Source organism: Vicia villosa, linkage group LG1 (genome assembly GCF_029867415.1).
Source record: "Vicia villosa cultivar HV-30 ecotype Madison, WI linkage group LG1, Vvil1.0, whole genome shotgun sequence".
Taxonomy (NCBI): domain Eukaryota; kingdom Viridiplantae; phylum Streptophyta; class Magnoliopsida; order Fabales; family Fabaceae; genus Vicia; species Vicia villosa.
The window spans coordinates 250,346,197-250,364,334 of NC_081180.1; the positions used below are offsets into that span (position 1 = coordinate 250,346,197).

The 18,138-nt window shown below is 36.6% G+C and overlaps 1 protein-coding gene and 1 long non-coding RNA gene across 2 annotated transcripts; one reads left to right on the forward strand and one right to left on the reverse strand.

The window, feature by feature from the left end:
* Positions 1 to 5,985: 5,985 nt before the first annotated feature.
* LOC131645147 (uncharacterized) lies at positions 5,986 to 6,448 on the reverse strand. The gene is made up of 2 exons (XR_009296885.1): positions 6,335 to 6,448; positions 5,986 to 6,226 (listed from the first exon to the last, which is right to left on the reverse strand). It is a non-coding gene; the product is annotated as an uncharacterized LOC131645147 (long non-coding RNA).
* A 224-nt stretch (positions 6,449 to 6,672) lies between these two features.
* Positions 6,673 to 12,441, forward strand: LOC131645146 (uncharacterized). Its single transcript, XM_058915807.1, has 5 exons — positions 6,673 to 7,140; positions 7,862 to 7,942; positions 8,051 to 8,264; positions 8,361 to 8,580; positions 8,693 to 12,441. The coding sequence occupies exon 5, from the start codon at positions 9,545 to 9,547 to the stop codon at positions 10,649 to 10,651; it is 1,107 nt and encodes a 368-aa protein (XP_058771790.1). The 5' UTR covers positions 6,673 to 7,140; positions 7,862 to 7,942; positions 8,051 to 8,264; positions 8,361 to 8,580; positions 8,693 to 9,544; the 3' UTR covers positions 10,652 to 12,441.
* The last annotated feature ends 5,697 nt before the right edge of the window (positions 12,442 to 18,138 follow it).

An 18,138-nucleotide genomic window follows, 5' to 3' on the forward strand; every position in this document is an offset into this window, starting at 1 on the left:
GCAAAACCGGAAACAATGGAGGAGTAAACATAATCCAAGAAGATGAAACATTCTTCTGATATTTGTGATAAATCTTCTATGACCTTTTACCCATAATGCACTAACTTTTTAGATTTAGGAAAGTGATCCGCCAAAGAAGAAGATAACCGTTAAACTAAGGAAAAGACTCAAAGAAAAACAACATTGACTCTTCAAGATCTTCCTTTGGCTCAATTTGTGAAACAAAAGCCACAAAATTACGTACCTTGTTGAGTGATTGTCTAGTGGTAAATCCTTTAGACATGTCCCAAATTACATTCTATATTAGACGATCTTTTGTTAATATCCATTCTTTTTTAGAATCTTGACCCTCCGATTGAGTTATTGGATTTTCTTCTTGATTTGGGTCTTCAGTTATGACTTCATTAATATTGTTATTCTGTGTTAGTTCTAGACTGTCTTCTAGATTTGTTCTTTCGAGAATACCTGAACATATAATAACTTCTCCTTCTACAGTTTTGGGTTAGTTTCATCAAAGGTAACAAAGATTGGTTCTCCTATTGTTTTGTTTTGTGTAATAAATTCTAAAGGCTTTGATAGAAGCGGAATATGATATAGATATGGCTTCATCAACTTTTGCGTCAAATTTTCCTAAGTTATCTTTTTTGTTATAATGGATATAAAATTTTCACCCAAAGACATTGAAGTGGGAGATATTCGAATTTCCCCCTTGTATTATTCATAAGGCGTTCACTTTAAAATGGATCGTATTAAGACACAAGCCATTACATAGCAAGAAATGTTTCCAACATCGGTCCATAGATATTTGGGAAGGTTTATTTCATTGAGCATCATCCTTGCTAGCTCTATTAGAGATCTATTTTTCCTTTTTGCAACCCCAAGTTGTTGGGGAATCCTAGCAGTAGAGAAAGTTTGATGAATACCATTCTCGTTACAAATTTTTTCGAAGTCCTTATTTTGGAATTCTCCTTCATGATCGATTCTTATTGATGCAATGCTTGTTCCTTTTTTGTTTTGGATAACTTTGGCTAATTTTCGAAAGGAAGCAAGCGCGTATGAGATAAGAATTTTGTCCAGATATATCGATAGTCATCCATAATTTCTAGAGCATAAAAGTTTTCGCCTAAACTTACATTTCTTGATGGGCCAAAAAGATCCATATAAAGCATTTGCAAGAGCTGATCAGTAGAAACTACATTTTTAGGTTTAAAAGAGGCCCTCACTTACTTTCTTTTTTTGGCATGCATCACACAATCTGCTCTTTTCAAAATGTAAGTTTGGTAGACCATCTACAAGCTCTTTTCGGACTAGTTTATTTAAGTGGCCCATATGTATATGTGACACTCTTCTATTCCATAGCCCGGATTCATTTTCGTTGCTAAGGAGACATACATCATTTGAAGGAATTTTGTTTAAATTTATTGTGTATGTGTTTCCACTTCTTGAGCAAGTAAATAGAGTTTCATTTGATTTTGATTTTGTAACCCTGCAACCAAATGTTACATTGTTACCTTTGTCATTCAATTGACTAATACTGGGTAAATTATGTTTTAGTCCTTTTACCAAGAGGACTTCCCCAATCTTTGGATTAGGATTCTTACCAATGGTTTCATAACCTAATATTTCCCCCTTATTATTATCTCCACATGAGACATATCCTCATTCTTTTGGGAAAAAGGTGGAGAATAAGGTTTTGTCATCCGTCATATGCTTTGAACAACTTATATCAAGATACCATTTAGTGTCTTAGGGTATCAAGATACCATTATGTGACCTTACATACCGGTATAGGAAATTTAGCTAGACATACTTTTGATCACAAACATACAGAAACTATATGGAGATAGGGATTCAATCATGGCAATCAAATTATAAAACGAATAAAGCATATATATAGAAACCTGAAATTAAATGTATAAAGTGGAATTATCTTCAAGTGCCAAATCAACTTCATCAAAGTACATAATCTTCTTCGAGTACAAATTTAATTTTGGAAAATAAAAACTGCCTAAATCTAAAGTTGCAATAGTTCCTCAATGCAAGAAACTATTGCTTTGGAAGGTAATTGAAAAGCTTAGAACAAAGGAAAGTAATTGAAATTGCAGGAAAAACTAGTGTTGCAGGAGAACAAATGCTTGGAAAAATAAACAACTGAGATAGAGAGAGAGAGAGAGAGAGAGAGAGAGAGAGAGAGAGAGAGAGAGAGATAGAGATTCCAAATTGGTAGCTCAATGCTTTATCTAATCACTTTCCACGACCTACTCTCCCTAAAATGTAAGAAGCATAACGTAATGGGTTGAGACTTGGTCACCAGAGAATATAGGCATAACTGGGCTTCGTTTTTAGTACGTGGTCTTTCTCTGTTTTAAATGAAGTAAAGCATGTTCCGTGTGTAACAGATGGTGTGCCTAAGGGCACCCATTGCTTCTATGCCGGGAGGCACAATGTTCTGAGTCAGATGAATTATGCAGACACTAATGCTAAATAGAAAAAGTGTCATCTTTGGCCATTTTCTTCCCATTTCTTTCTCCTATCTCATGCAAGCCTAGATGAATGCAAATACCTGAAAACATAGCGAAAATACCAAAGCGAAGCAATATAATAGATGAAAACGGTAAATTAATTCATGTAAATAAAGCCTAATATGCGATACATTTTCGTGTTATCACATAAATTCCATTCAAGCTTCATTCAAGGCTCAAAGCTCTATTCAAGTGCTACTCAAAGATTTAAAAAATTGTAAATTTCCACAACTTTTCACTCTAGCTTCGAAATGTTATTAGGGCTGTTAGAAATTAGGATAATGGTGTAGGTTGAAGTTATTGATTCTCAATGATAGTGTTTGTATGATTAAAAATTAATTTTGTATGTGTTAATTAGGGCAAGAAATGTAAACCATAAAAAAAGGTTGTTCGCAAGTAATTTCGGAAGTGCATATCTGAAAATACCTCTGACAAGTTTCGGATATGCACTTCGGAAATTGGTTGTTAACTATTTTTTTTTAATTTTCACTTCATATGTTCACTTTATACAAGTTTGTATACTTTTCTTGAAACTTTGTGTTATGATACTTTATATTCTTAGGACTTGATTCTCAATCTCACCATGCTTGATTGGTCAAATGTTTGATTCATATGCTTGAATTGGTTCTTAATTTCAGGAAAATGACTGACAACCTGGCACCGACCAATCGACTTAGATAGGGGAGGCAGACAAAGACAACCTCAACTCGACGTGAGAAAGCCGCGCAACAAGGAGTGACTCGGGGACGAGGACGAGTTCGAGTCACAATCCAGATAGATGAGGCAGGATCCTCATTTGTATCGAGGAGTCGGTTGTCTCAGGCGTCTTCCTCTCGTGAGGTTAGTCGGGAGGAGGAGGAGGAGGTACATGAGGAGGAGGTACCCGAGGCACCCTGAGCACAACGATGATGGTCAGGATGATGCTTGGGACTTACAGCATGGCAGTTACCCGGGTGGGCCTTCAGACACGTTCGTCTTGATATACTATCATGACCATGCCGCTCGACATATTTGGGACGACGAGGTTGCTTTTTTTATTGCACTTTCTAATTTAACCATTTTAATTACAAATAGTTGAAATGAATTCAAATGGTTTAACTAACATTGTTCATTTTTTGTTGTGACAGGAACAGACGCCCACAAAATCCGTGAACCATTCGCGGAAAACATTTGATCTGTTTAAACCACAGGCTCATTGATTTAATGATGTTGTAGCTGGATCCAGACTTGGTGGGTTATGCATGACCGAATATAGTACCATTAGCCACAGCATGCAGGGGGCATTTGCCGAAAGGTAGCACAAGTAGACATTGTCTTTCCACTTTTCTGTTGGGGAGTTGACGATCACCCTTCACGATGTGGCCTATCTGCTCCACTAGCCGATCAAAGGGAGGTTATTAGACAATTCCCTGATGCAGCGGGTTGAGGCCATCAAGTGGATGGTGGATTATTTGGGTATGGACCCATATTTGGCCGATTATAAGTGCATAGCGACAAATAGGGCGCATATCCGATTCTCCAGCCTGAAAGAGCTTTATGAGAATCATTTGGTTGCGGCAGCAGAGTCTAAGTCGGAGGGTGGTGGTGTTTTTGTTGAGTACCACCGAGCTTGCGCCTTGTGGTGTTAGTTCATGTTCCTGGTTGGCACGCCCCTCTTTGTGGACAAAAGTGCAACCTACGTGGAGATGACATACCTCAGGTATTTTATTAATTTGACTACAGTTCACGAGTTGAACTGGGGGGCCGCCATTCTGGTATAGCTATACTAGAAGCTAAATGAAGCATGCAACTGGAGGACCAAACAGTTGACTGACTCTTGCACACTTCTCACAGTACATTTATTTTTAATTATATCACACTTAATATGTTATTTGTTAACGTGTACTAACATATTGTTGTATTTGTGTTTCAGAGGTGAATCACCTCTTACTTACACCGCATCCATGGCTATGATCCTGATACCTTATACACTGACGCCATGCCCAGGGCTACACGATATGTCCTCCATATAAGGAATCAGAAAGTGGGGCCATATCGTGTATACCTCGATCGTACTGCTCACGAAGACATTCAAAGGATGCCCTTCAGTGATTACATTGATGTTGTCCCATTGGACCGCATAGTATTATATTCTGGATGGTTGGCATGTAGGGCCAATACCTTGGTTAGATATATGCCGGAGCGGTGCATGAGACAGTTTGGACATGTGCAGATTATACCGAGATATCCATTTGAGACTGCTCCCGACACCATTATCCGCCGAGAGCTCACTGCTATCTTTGAGGATTAGATGCATCATTTAGTCCTAGAGGAGTATCAGCGTATGCGGACCACCCAGAGCTGACACTGTGTAAATGGGTACGTGACATAGTTTTATCAGGTGTCACATCCTATCATGACACCCGATGCTCCTGGGTGTCCATCTAGACCAGTACTTGAGGAGCTCTTGGAGAACCAGCAGGCTGAGGATGACCATGCCACTGATCTCCTAACGATATGCCAGCGGATACAGTTGATTGAGCAGAAGGCATTGGAGAGAGATCATTGAGCAGGACTGTTTAGAGGCGGTTGCCATAGTGCAAAGGATGGTCAGCAAGGCGTCTAGTGCAGCGCCGTATAGGAGGCAGAGGAGGTCGTAGGGAGTTTGCATTAGGCATACTCAGTAGTAGTTGCCTATTTATGTTTTATTTATGACTTTTTCAATGTTGTAATATTTTGACATTTTCCACTTGTTCGAACAACTATTTTTATATTATGATATCGATGTTTTATTCTAGTCTACATATTTTTTTATTTCCGTTATAGTTTGTCGTATTTTTTATATTTTTTTATTAATTTTAGTTGCTACGATGCTCCCAATGTAATATTGTAATGTTGTTTTAAAAAAATGAAGTACTCAGAGCATATTTCGGATATGCTTATCCGAAACTGGTTCATGATATTTTCGGATATGCATATTCAAAATATTTAAAAACGAAATAAAGGTGCATGGGATATGCATATTCGAAGGATATTTTGGAATTTTTAGGGCTGTTTTCCACCCGATATGTGTACAAAGAAATTCCTTATATTTACCTATCATACGTACCAATGCATCAACCATGAATAGTAAAAAAGAAACAGCAAATTAATATTATTAATTATAATATTAATTCCATCAGCCCATGCTTAATTTTTTTAAAAATAAATTTAAAATATAAATAAATAACTAAAGATCCACAACTATTAAATTATTAAAAAAAAATATAATTAATCTATTTTTCTTTAAATTTTAATATTATTTATAATTTTAATAAAATATATTTTTTATTAGGACCAATTTTAAAACTTGAACGGACCTCTAAATTCTCTGAAACAACCCTGCTTCATTTTATATAAGTCACATAGTTTTAAATAAATATATTGTAATTCAATTTATGATCATCAGATGGATGACCAACATATATTATCAGAGAAAAATAAATAAATAATATTCCGAGTGCCTTGTTTCATTTTATTACCAACATCTTAGAATACAAAGTCTTAAATTATGAAAGAAAAAAAAAACATTTATTTAGGGCTAATACATTTATTTTCACATAAGGTTTATTGTTTTGGAAGTCTTACTCGTGGAGGTTTAAGAAATGTACATTTGTTGTTAATGCACTTCCAACTTGTAGGCAACAATTTGTGACAATCTGCATCTGTGTTACATTCAATTATTGCTGTATTAAAAAAAGAAAATAAAAATAATGTCAATAAAATAAGATAAAAATTGTGTTCAAAGTAAAAAGTGATGATCAAATTTGAAAAAGATGGAAAAGCATCTTAACCGGAAATGTTTCTTGCAAGAGAAAATACATAAATAAATAAAATCATAAAATGAACTATCTTAAGAGGTTTAGTCATATTTTCTCCTTTTTGCATGTTATAAAATAAAATATGATATGATTAATTTATAGGAATAAAATTCATGGTAAATTAAAATAAATTACTTTCTTTTAACGCTTGAAAAGTTGTGAAAACATCTTTAAATTATTATAATAAAGTAATGTATATCTTTTTTTGACAAGTAATGTATATCTTAAATAGATTAATGTGTTATGTTTGTCCTTTTAATACATTAAATAGCAACATACAAAATTTTCTAATCACCAGAATTTACTCTTTTTAAATTAAGCTTTCAACCATTGATGATAGATTAATAATATTTTAGGTCTTTTTGATAAAAATAGTAGTTGTCTTATACAGGACCGGCCCAATCAACCTAGAGGTTCTGTTCTAATTTTAAAAATACCTCAAATTTCTCATCTTCAATAATAACAATTCTATCCATTGTCTTTCATTCCCTCTCTCTCATTCCTTCTCTCAGCCCAAATACCTCACGCACTAACAGAAAAAATTATCAAGGAATGAACATGTAATACAACCAATTTTGCAGCTCTATCATATATCGTAATTAGAGAAATTAATGATCACCAAGAGATGGATGATTAACATATATTATAAAAAAAATTGAGTACCTTGTTTTATTTTATTAGCAACAGTACAAAATCGTAAATTTTGAAAGAAAAAAAAATACATTTATTGGGGGCTAATACAACAACCAAATGGGAACTAAGGAATATTTTCACATAAGGTACCTATCTACAATATAAGAAAATCATATGCTCTGCAAAATACCATATTGTCCTGTTACCAAATTCAGCCACGTGGATGCCTCAACAATCTTCCTTTTCTTTTGCTTCTACTATCAACCCCCTAATTGCTTTTATTTTGAAAAACCATCACGTTCTCTCTCTTCCTCTACCTCTCTCTTCCTTTTCATTTTCTACTTTTTGCTCCAAGCAGAACCAATCTTTTTCTCCTATCATTTCTCACTTGCCTTCTCCCTCTTCATCTCTTCTGTCTCAAAAGCAAATCCTACCCGGACTCGGATTGAAATCGTTTTTTGGATCTACACTTGGATATGATGCGCTGTTGGGTAGCTTATGGTTTTAAATCGTTTTCTGTTCTAATGCTTCAGGTTTTTTCCAATTTGTTTTTAGGTTTTTTATTACAAGTTTTTAGATCTGACTGGTTGATAAAGAAGTAAATTTTGAGAAAAGTGTGATTACTTTTACATAATGCTTTGGAATGTCATGTTTTAATTTTAGGGTTTTTATTACAAACTTTAGCATCTTCCTGGTTGATTAAGAACTGATTTTTTTTGAAAAATCTACTTAGTTTAAGATAATGCTTTGGAGTGGCAAATTTAAATTTTAGGGTTTTGAAAGGGATTAGTTTATTATGTAATGGTATAGTTTATCCGTTAAGAGTTAGAGTTTGCTACTGATTTTCATCGTTATATATGTTTATAGGAATCATGCCGAGGATGACGCAACATTTTCCGGCGACAGTGAAGGTGACCATCTAAAGGGGTTTCACGTATCTGCCTCAAGGTATGTTCAATATTGTTCAATGTTGAAGATTTAGGGTTTTAGAGTTTATATGTTTTGTTAATTACGGGTTTTCTTACAGTGTTGATTTTCTGAACTGCGTTGTTTTAGGCTGAAGATGATAAATCTAATTATATTTCCGGTGGTGTGCAGTTTCGCGGTGATGTTTAAAATATATTTCTTAAGTGTTTTGTTTTGTTTTGTTTTTAAAATTATGAAACCTTCTCAGATGTAAAATCTTCATTATAGGGTTTATTTTCTATGAATAATGACACATGATCTTTCCTCCAACGAAGAAGCCGCCGATACTGCTCATATTTTCGAGGTTTGCTTTTCATTTTTATCATTTTATCCATCTCAGCTTAGATATACGATACACCGACGATTATGTTGTTGATGATATTTTTTGTTGTTGTTGTAGGTTTCGATAGAACACGAATCTCCTCTTCCCTTTTGATTTCGATTATGATTCTCCTTCTTTCTTTTGCTTCTGTTTCGTTTGTGTGGTGTTATTTGTTGTTGTTACTGTGAGAGTTGTTTCTGTTAACAGAATGCTTTCAAAATGTAGAGCGTTACACCTTGCCTACAAAGTATTCGATGAAAGTTCCTAAGCTATATTGATTTATGTTGCTGCTTTCAAGGTACTAAATTCGAAATTACCGAGTGATTTTTCATCAATCAGTTGATTTTTGATTATTATTTTTCTACACATTTTCTAAAGTAACAATATTTTTACAATTTGCTTTGATGCAGTGATATGCGTATTTGGAAAGTTGTTCGGTGTCGTGTTGTTGATTACATTGAGATCTGAGAGATACATGTTGTGTTAGAGTACTGTAAAGAAGGAGAGGAACATTTTCTGGCTGAGGACATTTTTTCAGTTGCAGGTTCGGAGGACTCCGGCGAGAAGCTTTGTTTGAAGTCCGGTGGAAGAGATGATAACATCACGGTAGGCAAAAGTTGTTGTCCCTCGAAAAAGGACAAAAGGGAACTTTTTGGTAGTTTCGATAAAGCAGTGTATAAGGCTAGGGAGATGGAATGTTTTAGCAAAAGTAATGATGGCGTACAACAGAAGGATTTTGTAAACAGTAGCGGTTTAAAAACACCTTTTGCTTTGACTTCCTCAGACATAAAGGTGGCTTGCTCTGTGGAGGACAGCGCATCCACGTGTGCGCCTCTTTTGATCAATCACGTGCCTCCAAGGGAGAATAAAAAAAGAGTTAAGTTCAAACGTTTTTCTGTTTTAGTTAGGCCAGGCAAGACAGTTTTATCCAAGCCCAATGACATTAAGAGTAAGGCAACTGTTTTGAACATTAGGCCCAAGTTTCTTTCTGAAGCCCCGGTTGGTTCGGATTCTATCCAAAATTCTGATGATCTTTCTCAGTATCATGGGCAGTTCTCGGCGGAGTCAGACATCCAAAGATGCAACAAACGGCTGGTGAATGCTTTGAGGAACGGAGGTGGAAAGATGTTGTGGATAGCTATCGTCAACCTGGGGATCTCTTCTACTGAGTCTGAAAGCGTGTTTAAGATGCGGATTCAAAATCTAGAGAAGTCTTCATAGGATTCTAAAGAGGGTGGGAAGGTGAACAACGATTTTTCCTCATGATTATTGGGTCCTTCAATATCAGAGGAGGGGGCGGATCGACGAAGAGAAGGAGGATTAGCAACATAATTAGTAGAGGGAAGGCTGACATTTTCTTGCTGCAAGAAACAAAGCTCAAGTCTTGTCCTATTGGGCTTGCAAATAGCTTTTGGAGTTCTGAGAGTATTGGGTTTTCAGCTTCGGATTCGGAAGGATTGTCGGGTGGCCTTTTGATTTTGTGGAAGGATTCTGTTTGCGACGTGGTTCTCAGTTTCAGAGGCAGCAGCTACTTGGGTGTTAAGGTCAGATGGAATAATCTCTTCTATTACATTGTTAACATTTACTCTCCTTGTTCGGTTTCTTTGAAACGTGTCCTGTGGAGCAAACTTATTTCTTTAAAATCTGTTTATTCTGATGGAGAGTGGCTGATTGGTGGGGATTTTAACAATATCAAGAACAGTGAGGAGAGAGTGGGGAGGATTGTTGGAGGAATGCGCTCGGAGTGGAGTGAATTCGAGGGATTTATTAAGGATATTGGATTAGTAGATATTCCTTGGAAAGGTAAACGTTTTACTTGGTTTAGTGGCGATGGGAAATGCAAGAGCCGGTTAGACAGATTCCTTGTTTCAAATTCGATTCTGGACAGGTGGGGAATTGTGGGGCAGTTTGTTGGGCAATGCGACATTTCCGATCATTGCCCGGTATGGTTGATGATTGATAAGGGAGATTGGGGTCCAAAGCCTTTTAAGTTCAACAACGAGTGGTTTAAACACAAAGATTTTATTCGTTTCGTTGAAAAGGAGTGGCTAGTCTTGGATGTTCATGGTAGGGGCGATTATGTGTTAAAGGAAAAGCTAAGACTTCTTAAATCGAGGCTTTCTTGGTGGAATTATAATGTGTTTGGGAGGATTGATTTGGACATCGAGGAAGGGGCTAAGGAGATGAATGTGATAGACGAATTAGGGAAGGACGATGGGATAAAAGAGGAAGAGTTGAAAAAGGCTAGCAAGAAGTTTTGGCTTAACTTAAAGATAAAGGAGAATATGATTATCCAACGATCGAGGTTGAGATGGATTAATGATGGGGATTTAAATAGTAGGTACTTCCATTCCTTTAAACTCTTGTAGAGGGGTGTTTGAATCGGTGGAAGAGGTGAGAGGGGAGGTTTATGAGCATTTTAGGAACAAATTCAAAAAGAATATTTTGAATAAACCTATTTTGGAAGGGTACTCTTTTAAAAGGATTAGTGAGGAGGAAAGTGGTTTTCTCGAAGCTCCATGTGTTGAAGAGGAGGTTAAAGAAGCGGTATGGAGTTGTGATGGTGCTAAAAGCCCGGGACCCGATGGTTTTTCCATTCTTTTCTTCAAAAAATGTTGGGGTTTTGTTAAAAAGGATGTCATGGCTTGCTTTTCGGACTTTCATTCGTGCGCTTTGCTTTCAAAATCCATTACGTCTTCCTTCTTGGCCTTGATACCTAAGAAGAAGACACCGTTGGATCTTGACGACTATAGATCTATATGTTTGGTAGGTTGCATCTACAAGGTGATAGCGAAACTTTTGGCGGCTAGACTTAAAAAGATTATTGGTAACATTATTTCATTAAGTCAAAATGCCTTTGTTCCCGGGAGACAATTACTAGACGATGTGCTTGTGGAAACGAAGTTGTGGATTTTGCTAAGAAGGAGAATAAAAGTTGTGTTATTTTTAAAGTCAATTTTGAGAAGGCATACGACAAAGTGAGTTGGCCTTTCATTCGCTTTATGTTTGATAAGATGGGTTTTGGGGAGAAATGGGCGTGTTGGATGGAGGCGATGATTTTTAATAGCAATATGTCCGTTATGGTGAACGGTTGCCCAACTAAAGAGTTTAAGGTGGAGAAAGGGTTAAGACAAGGCGATCCCCTATCGCCGTTCATCTTTGTTATTGTGGCGGAAGGATTGAAAGGATTGATTGACAAGGCGGTTTTGAATGGAGATTATACGAGATTCATTATTAATGGCAAATGTTTCGTAGATGTTCTCCAATTTGCGGACGATACGCTTTTGGTAGGAGACGGGAGTTGGAATCATCTTTGGGCCATCAAGTCTGTTTTGAGAGGTTTCGAACTCATTTCGGGGTTAGGAATTAATTTTCAAAAAAGCAAAATCATTGGAATCAATACTAGTAGCAATTTTTTGGAGGTGGCTTCTTCTTTTCTTGGTTGCAAGAAGGAAAATGATGAGTTTGCGTTCCTTGGTATTCCTATAGGATGTAATCCTAGAAGATTATCCGTTTGGCGTCCTCTTGTGAATAAGATTCAAAAGAGGTTGAATAGTTGGAAGGGTAGATACTTAAGCATTGGAGGAAGGTTAACTCTTTTAAAGTTGGTCCTCGGGAGTCTTGCTATTTTCACGCTTTCGTTTTACAAAGCTCCCAAGAGTATCGTAAATGAAATCTCTAAAATGGAAAGTAACTTTTTGTGGGGTGGAACGGCGGAAAAAAGATGTATCCATTGGGCGAAGTGGAGTTGTGTGTGTTTACCGGTAGAAAACGGTGGATTGGGGTTAAGTATAATCGAAGATTTCAATGTGGCATTACTTTGCAAGTGGAAGTGGAGGATTTTGGAGGGCAAGAGCGGGATTTGGCTCAATGTATTGAAAGCAAGGTATGGTGATTTGCATTATCGGATTGTCAATGGCGATAAAAACGTAAAGAAGAAGGGCTTGTGTTCCTCATGGTGGGTGGATTTGTTGGCTATAGAGAGAGGTATACCGGAGGAGGTGTTTTATGGTGGCTGCACTTTCTCGGAGGGCAACGGGTTTTCATCTTTATTTTGGCATTCTTCTTGGACTGCATATGGTCCTTTCAAGGACTGTTTTCCTTCGCTGTTTTTTTATTCTGTGCTGCAGGACGTATCGTGTACTGCCATGGGGGGTTGGAGGGACGGTAGGTGGGAGTGGGGTGATCTCGGATTGCCGCTAGCTTGCTTTTCGGATCCTGTTTGCGCTGCTGATTTGCAGTAGCTTCTCGCGGCCCTGGCAGCTTCGCCTTTGTTCGCTGGCAGCAAGGGCATTGTGAGGTGGGCACACGATGTCTCCGGCGTGTTTTTCGTAGCTTCTTTCTTTAATTGCATAGTAGGATTAAGAACTCCATTCGGTCCTCCTCAGCATTTCGACGGGGATTTTGTTCACTTGTGGAAGACGGAAGTTCCATACAAGGTTAGAGTTTTCGAGTGGCGTTGCTTTCTAAACTTATTGCCAACAAAATACCGTTTAGCATCTAGAGGTATGTCTCATCTTAATACTTCTTCATGCGTTTTCTGTGAGTGTGTTGCTGAATCTTCTATCCACTCTCTCATGGTTTGTCACTGTGTGGACTTGGTTTGGAAAGAAGTGGCATTGTGGTTAGGCTTCCATTTTTGTTCGTCTGCGTCGTTTCAAGAGGGGTTCTTGAATTGGCACCGGCTTGCCAAGAGAGGGAATTTCAAGAAAGGGAAGGAGGGGGTCGTTTGGTTGGCGGTGGCATGGACTATTTGGTTGACTAGAAACGATATCGTTTATAGGGGCGAAACGTGGAACGTTTCCGACATAGTTTGGGAGGTTAAGGCTTTAGTTTGGAGATGGGCTTTCATAGGAAAAATTAACCATCCCAATTGTATATTTTACGAGTTTAACAAAAATCCGTTGTTAATTTTATCGTAGATTGTAATTGGTGTATAATTTCTCTTTCAAGGCTCTTCTTTTTGGCCTTCTCCTTTGTAACAAGTTTTCGGGTGAACTTTTGTTCCTTTGTTCAATATATTCTTGCTTACAAAAAAAAATATAATAATTATAAAGAAGGGAGATTATACAACAAAAAAATGTCATGAAGAACAAAAATCTCTAAATTTTTAGTTTTGATGAACAGTTTCGACCACTATGGAATAGAAACATACTATATTTTTATCAAATGAATACTTATAGTTATTCCCAACTTAATGATTCAACGTTATAAAATACGCGTCCTGACCATAATCCGTATGAACGCACATATTTGTTACTAGTTGTGTAACAACGCATGTTTGTTTACTCTTTTGGTAGTCTTACTCGTGCAGGATTAACAAATGTGCATTGGTTGTCAATGCACTTCCAACTTTTAGGCAACTTTTTCTTACAATCTGCATCTGTTTTACATTCAATTATTGCTGTAATGAAAAAAGAAATTAAAAATATTGTAAAAAAAACAAGATAAAAAATTGTGTTCAAAGTAAAAAGTAATGATCAAATTTGAAAAGGATGGAAAAGCATCTTACCGGAAATGTTTCTTGCAAGAGAAAATACATAAATAAATAAAATCATAAAATGAACAATTTTGAGAGTTTTAGCCATATTTTCTCTTTTTGCATGTTATAAATAGAATATGATATGATTAATTTATAGGTATAAAATTCATGGTAAATTAAAATAAATTACTCTCTTTTAACGCTTGAAAAATTGTGAAAACATCTTTAAATTATTATAATAAAGTAATGTATCTTAAGTAGATTAATGTGTTATGTTTGTCTTTTTTATTTTTTTTATTTTGAGCAAATAATGAATTTATATATCAAAAAAACAGTTGGGTACAAGCTGATCCAGAGGATCCAAACTACAAGCAGACTAAACTAATAATCCCTAAGTTTGTCCTTTTAACACATTAAATAGTATCTTACAAAACTTTCTAATCAATAGAATTTATTCTTTTTAAAATTAAGTGTTCAACCTTTGATCAAAGAGAGATTCATAGTATTTTATTTACTATTAAAAATAGTTAATATGAAAAAGCTATTTGTACGCAAAATTTATCATCAGTTTGACAACATAGTTAAGCACAAGTTGAACATATAAATAATGGATATAAATAAAAACATTTGATCTTAGGGAATGAATATTAAATTTTGTTCATCAACATTATCATTCACATAAAGTCCATTAGTCACATTTGTTGGAAATCCACCAAAATCTATGATGAATTTTTATCAATCTTGATGAACAAGATTGTTATCACCACACGATAACAATGAAAAGAGAAAAGAAATTTAAAGAAGAAAAGTGGTTAGGGTTTCTGCAGAGTAACTCTCTGTCCACAAATAGTGAAAAATTTTATTATTTATTGTAACTGCAAATTCTGTGAATACAACCTTTTTGACTTGATTACAAAATAATGAGGGTTACTCCCTATTTATAGATTTAAGTTAGCTTACTTCCTAAGCAAAAACCCAAAACTATAAAAGCCTAAAATACCTATTTTTGAACTAAATCAAATCTAATCTAATTTAAATCTAAATTAAATCTATCTAGATCTAAAACAAATCTGTGTGTAACAAACTGTTTCCACACTTCTAAACAAAACAAATCTTTTTGACACAAGAAATTACAATTTAACAACCACCTAATTTATTGTGTCTAATCTATATATGTTCATCACAACTCTAAGTCTTCTGAACACTTCGACTTGCACTCCCTTCGTCATGATATCTACAATTTGATTCTTATCTTCCCATCTGCTACCTGCTCTCAAAGATAATGGAACCTCATTTCGATGTGCTTGCTTTGACCATGTGCTATTGGGTTCTTTGTCAAGTTGATTGCTGACATGTTTTCGATCTTCATGGTAATTGCTCCATGATATTTACCTGTCATCTCTTCGACCAAGTTCACCATCCATGTTGCTTGACATGCACAAAGGGAAGCATCTATGTACTCTGCTTTGCATGATGATAATGTCACTACTGGTTCCTTTCTCGAACTCCAAGCAACTGGTGCACCACCTAGCATGAACACATAACCAACTGTGAATTTTCGATCCTCAGCATCACTAAACCAACTCGAATCAGTGTATCCTACTAACTTGCATTCTTTTCCTTTATTAGATTCAGGAAACAGAATGCCATAGTCAAGAGTTCCTTTTAGATACCTTAGTATCCTCTTTGCCGCTGCTAGGTGTGATACCTTTGGCTTTTGCATGAATCTACTTACCATACCCACACTGTATGCTAAGTCAGGCCTTGTATGACAAAGGTATATTAATGACCCAATAAGTCCTTTGTACTAGGTTGGGTCGACATCATATTCATCTACATCTTTCAACAGTTGCAGTCATGGTTCTGCAGGTGTCGAAGTCGAGTTGCATTCTTCCATCTCAAATCTCTTGAAAATTTCACTTGCATATCTTCTTTGATGCATCATCAAGCCTCTACTACTCTTGTAGAATTCAATGCCAAGGAAATATGAAATATCGCCCAGATCTGACATTTTGAATTCCTTGCTGATATTACCTTTGAAGTCTTCGATCTCTTTCTTGCAGCTACCTATTATTAACAAGTCATCGACATAGAGACATAGTATACGCAATTCATTCTTGCTTCTTCTTACATATACTCCATGTTCAGTTGTGCACTTCAAAAATTCCTTATCCCTTAGGAAACCGTTGATCTTTTTATTCCAAGCTCTTGGAGCTTATTTCAATCCATACAGGGCTTTATGAAGCCTGTACACCTTTCTCTCTTCGCCATGTTTCACAAACCCAACTGGTTGTGCAACATAGACTTCTTCGTCTATGGGTCCATTTAGGAATGCACACTTCACGTCCATCTGACATATGAGCCAACTGTTTATTTCTGCTAGACCAACAACCAACCTGATTGTTTCGATCCTTGAAACAAGTGAAAAAACTTCATCGAAGTCGATTCCTTCCTTATGAAGAAATCCATTCGCCACGGGCTTTGCTTTATGTCGAGTTATTTCCCCTTTGGGATTTATCTTCACTTTGTATACCCACTTGACATTAATTGCCTTTTTGCCTTGAGGCAATTCTACAAGTGACCAAGTATTGCTGTCTTCGATGGACTTCACTTCTTCATTCATAGCTTTTACCCACTTCAAATCCTTCAATGTCTCAGTTGCATTAACAGGTTTGATATTTGTGTAGAAAGCATAATGTACTAGCTCACCTTCATCATTGACCACATCATCTGATGTAATCACACAATCTTACAACCTTGCAGGCATGTGTCTTGTTCTCTGAGGTCTGCTTGTATATGGTTAATCTCTAACCTCCTCTTGTCGAACTTCTCTTTCGACTAGAGTTTATGGTTCTTCGAGTAACATTCCCACTGATTTTTTTTGACATTTTCAGTCCAATCCCACTCTTTAAGCTCATCTATGATCATGTTCCTACTAATCACCACTCTCTTATTCACTGGATCGAACAATTTGTAACCTCCAGTCGAATGATATCCTATTAGGATCATCTGACTCGACTTTTCATCAAGTTTTCTTCTCAACTGATCTGGCACATGTCTATGTGCTATAGATCCAAATACTTTCAAATGACTCAAGCTAGGATTCACACCATACCAACATTCTTTTGGAGTAATTCCTTCTAGCTTCTTCTTCAGACACCTTTTCAGAATATATTTTGCGGTCGACACAGCTTCACCCCAAAACTCTTTTGGTAAATGCTTGCCTTTCAACATACTTCTCAACATATTCATGATGGTTCGTTTCTCCCTTTCCGCAGTTCCATTCTGCTGTGGAGTGTAGGGTGGCACCACCTCATGCACAGTCCCTTCTTTCTCACATAATATGTCGAAGTCTTTCGACACATATTCTCCACCACCATCAGTTCTCAAAACCTTGAGCTTTCGCCCACTTTGTCTTTCGACCATCGATTTAAACTTGACAAATACCTCAATCACTTCACTTTTCTTCTTGATTAGGTAAGTCCACAGTTTTCGACTGAAATCATCTTTGAATGTAACAAAGTATTTGTTACCTCCATTCAAATCCACCTGGATAGGACCATATACATCATAGTATATGATTTCGAGAATAGCCTTCGACTTACTTCCTGCATTCTTGCTGAAGCTTTTCTTGTGCTGCTTCGCCTGCACACAATCCTCACATACCTCGTTTGGAATGTTGATTTTTGGCAGTCCTAAAACCATATTCTTTCTTTTCAAGTCTCTGATGTCTTTGAAGTTGAGATGACTTAGTCGATAGTGCCACATCCATTCATCTCTGCTAGTTGCAGTCGAAAGGCACTTGTGCTCCATCACATCGAGTTCGATCTTGAAGGTTCTATTTTGAGACATAAGAGCCTTCAAGATTAACCTTCCACCTGCATCGAAGACTCTCATAATCTTGTCTTCGATCGATACTTTGTAGTTCTTTTCGAATAACTGCCCAATGCTGAGCAAGTTGCTCTTCATGCCTGGTATGTACAATACATTGGAAATTACTGACCTTTTTCCATCTTTCCTCATAATTAGAACGTCTCCAATACCTTCACCTGCTAAAGTATTGTCATTTGGGAATTTCACCATGTTGTTCATTGAGGGCTTTATGTTGACAAACCAATCTTTCCTTCCAGACATGTGTGATGAGCATCTTGAATCCAAGTACCATTGATCCTTGAATTTATCTTCATCTTTTGTTGTGACCATCAACATCATCTCTTATTCTTCTTCTTGTTTCGCAAACTTTGTATAACTTTCTTGATCCTTATTCTTTTCTGGACACTTTGTAGAATAGTGACCATACTTCTGACAATTTAAACACTGAATGTGACTCTTGTCAGGCTTTCAACCACCACCTCTTCCTTTACCTGCAGCACC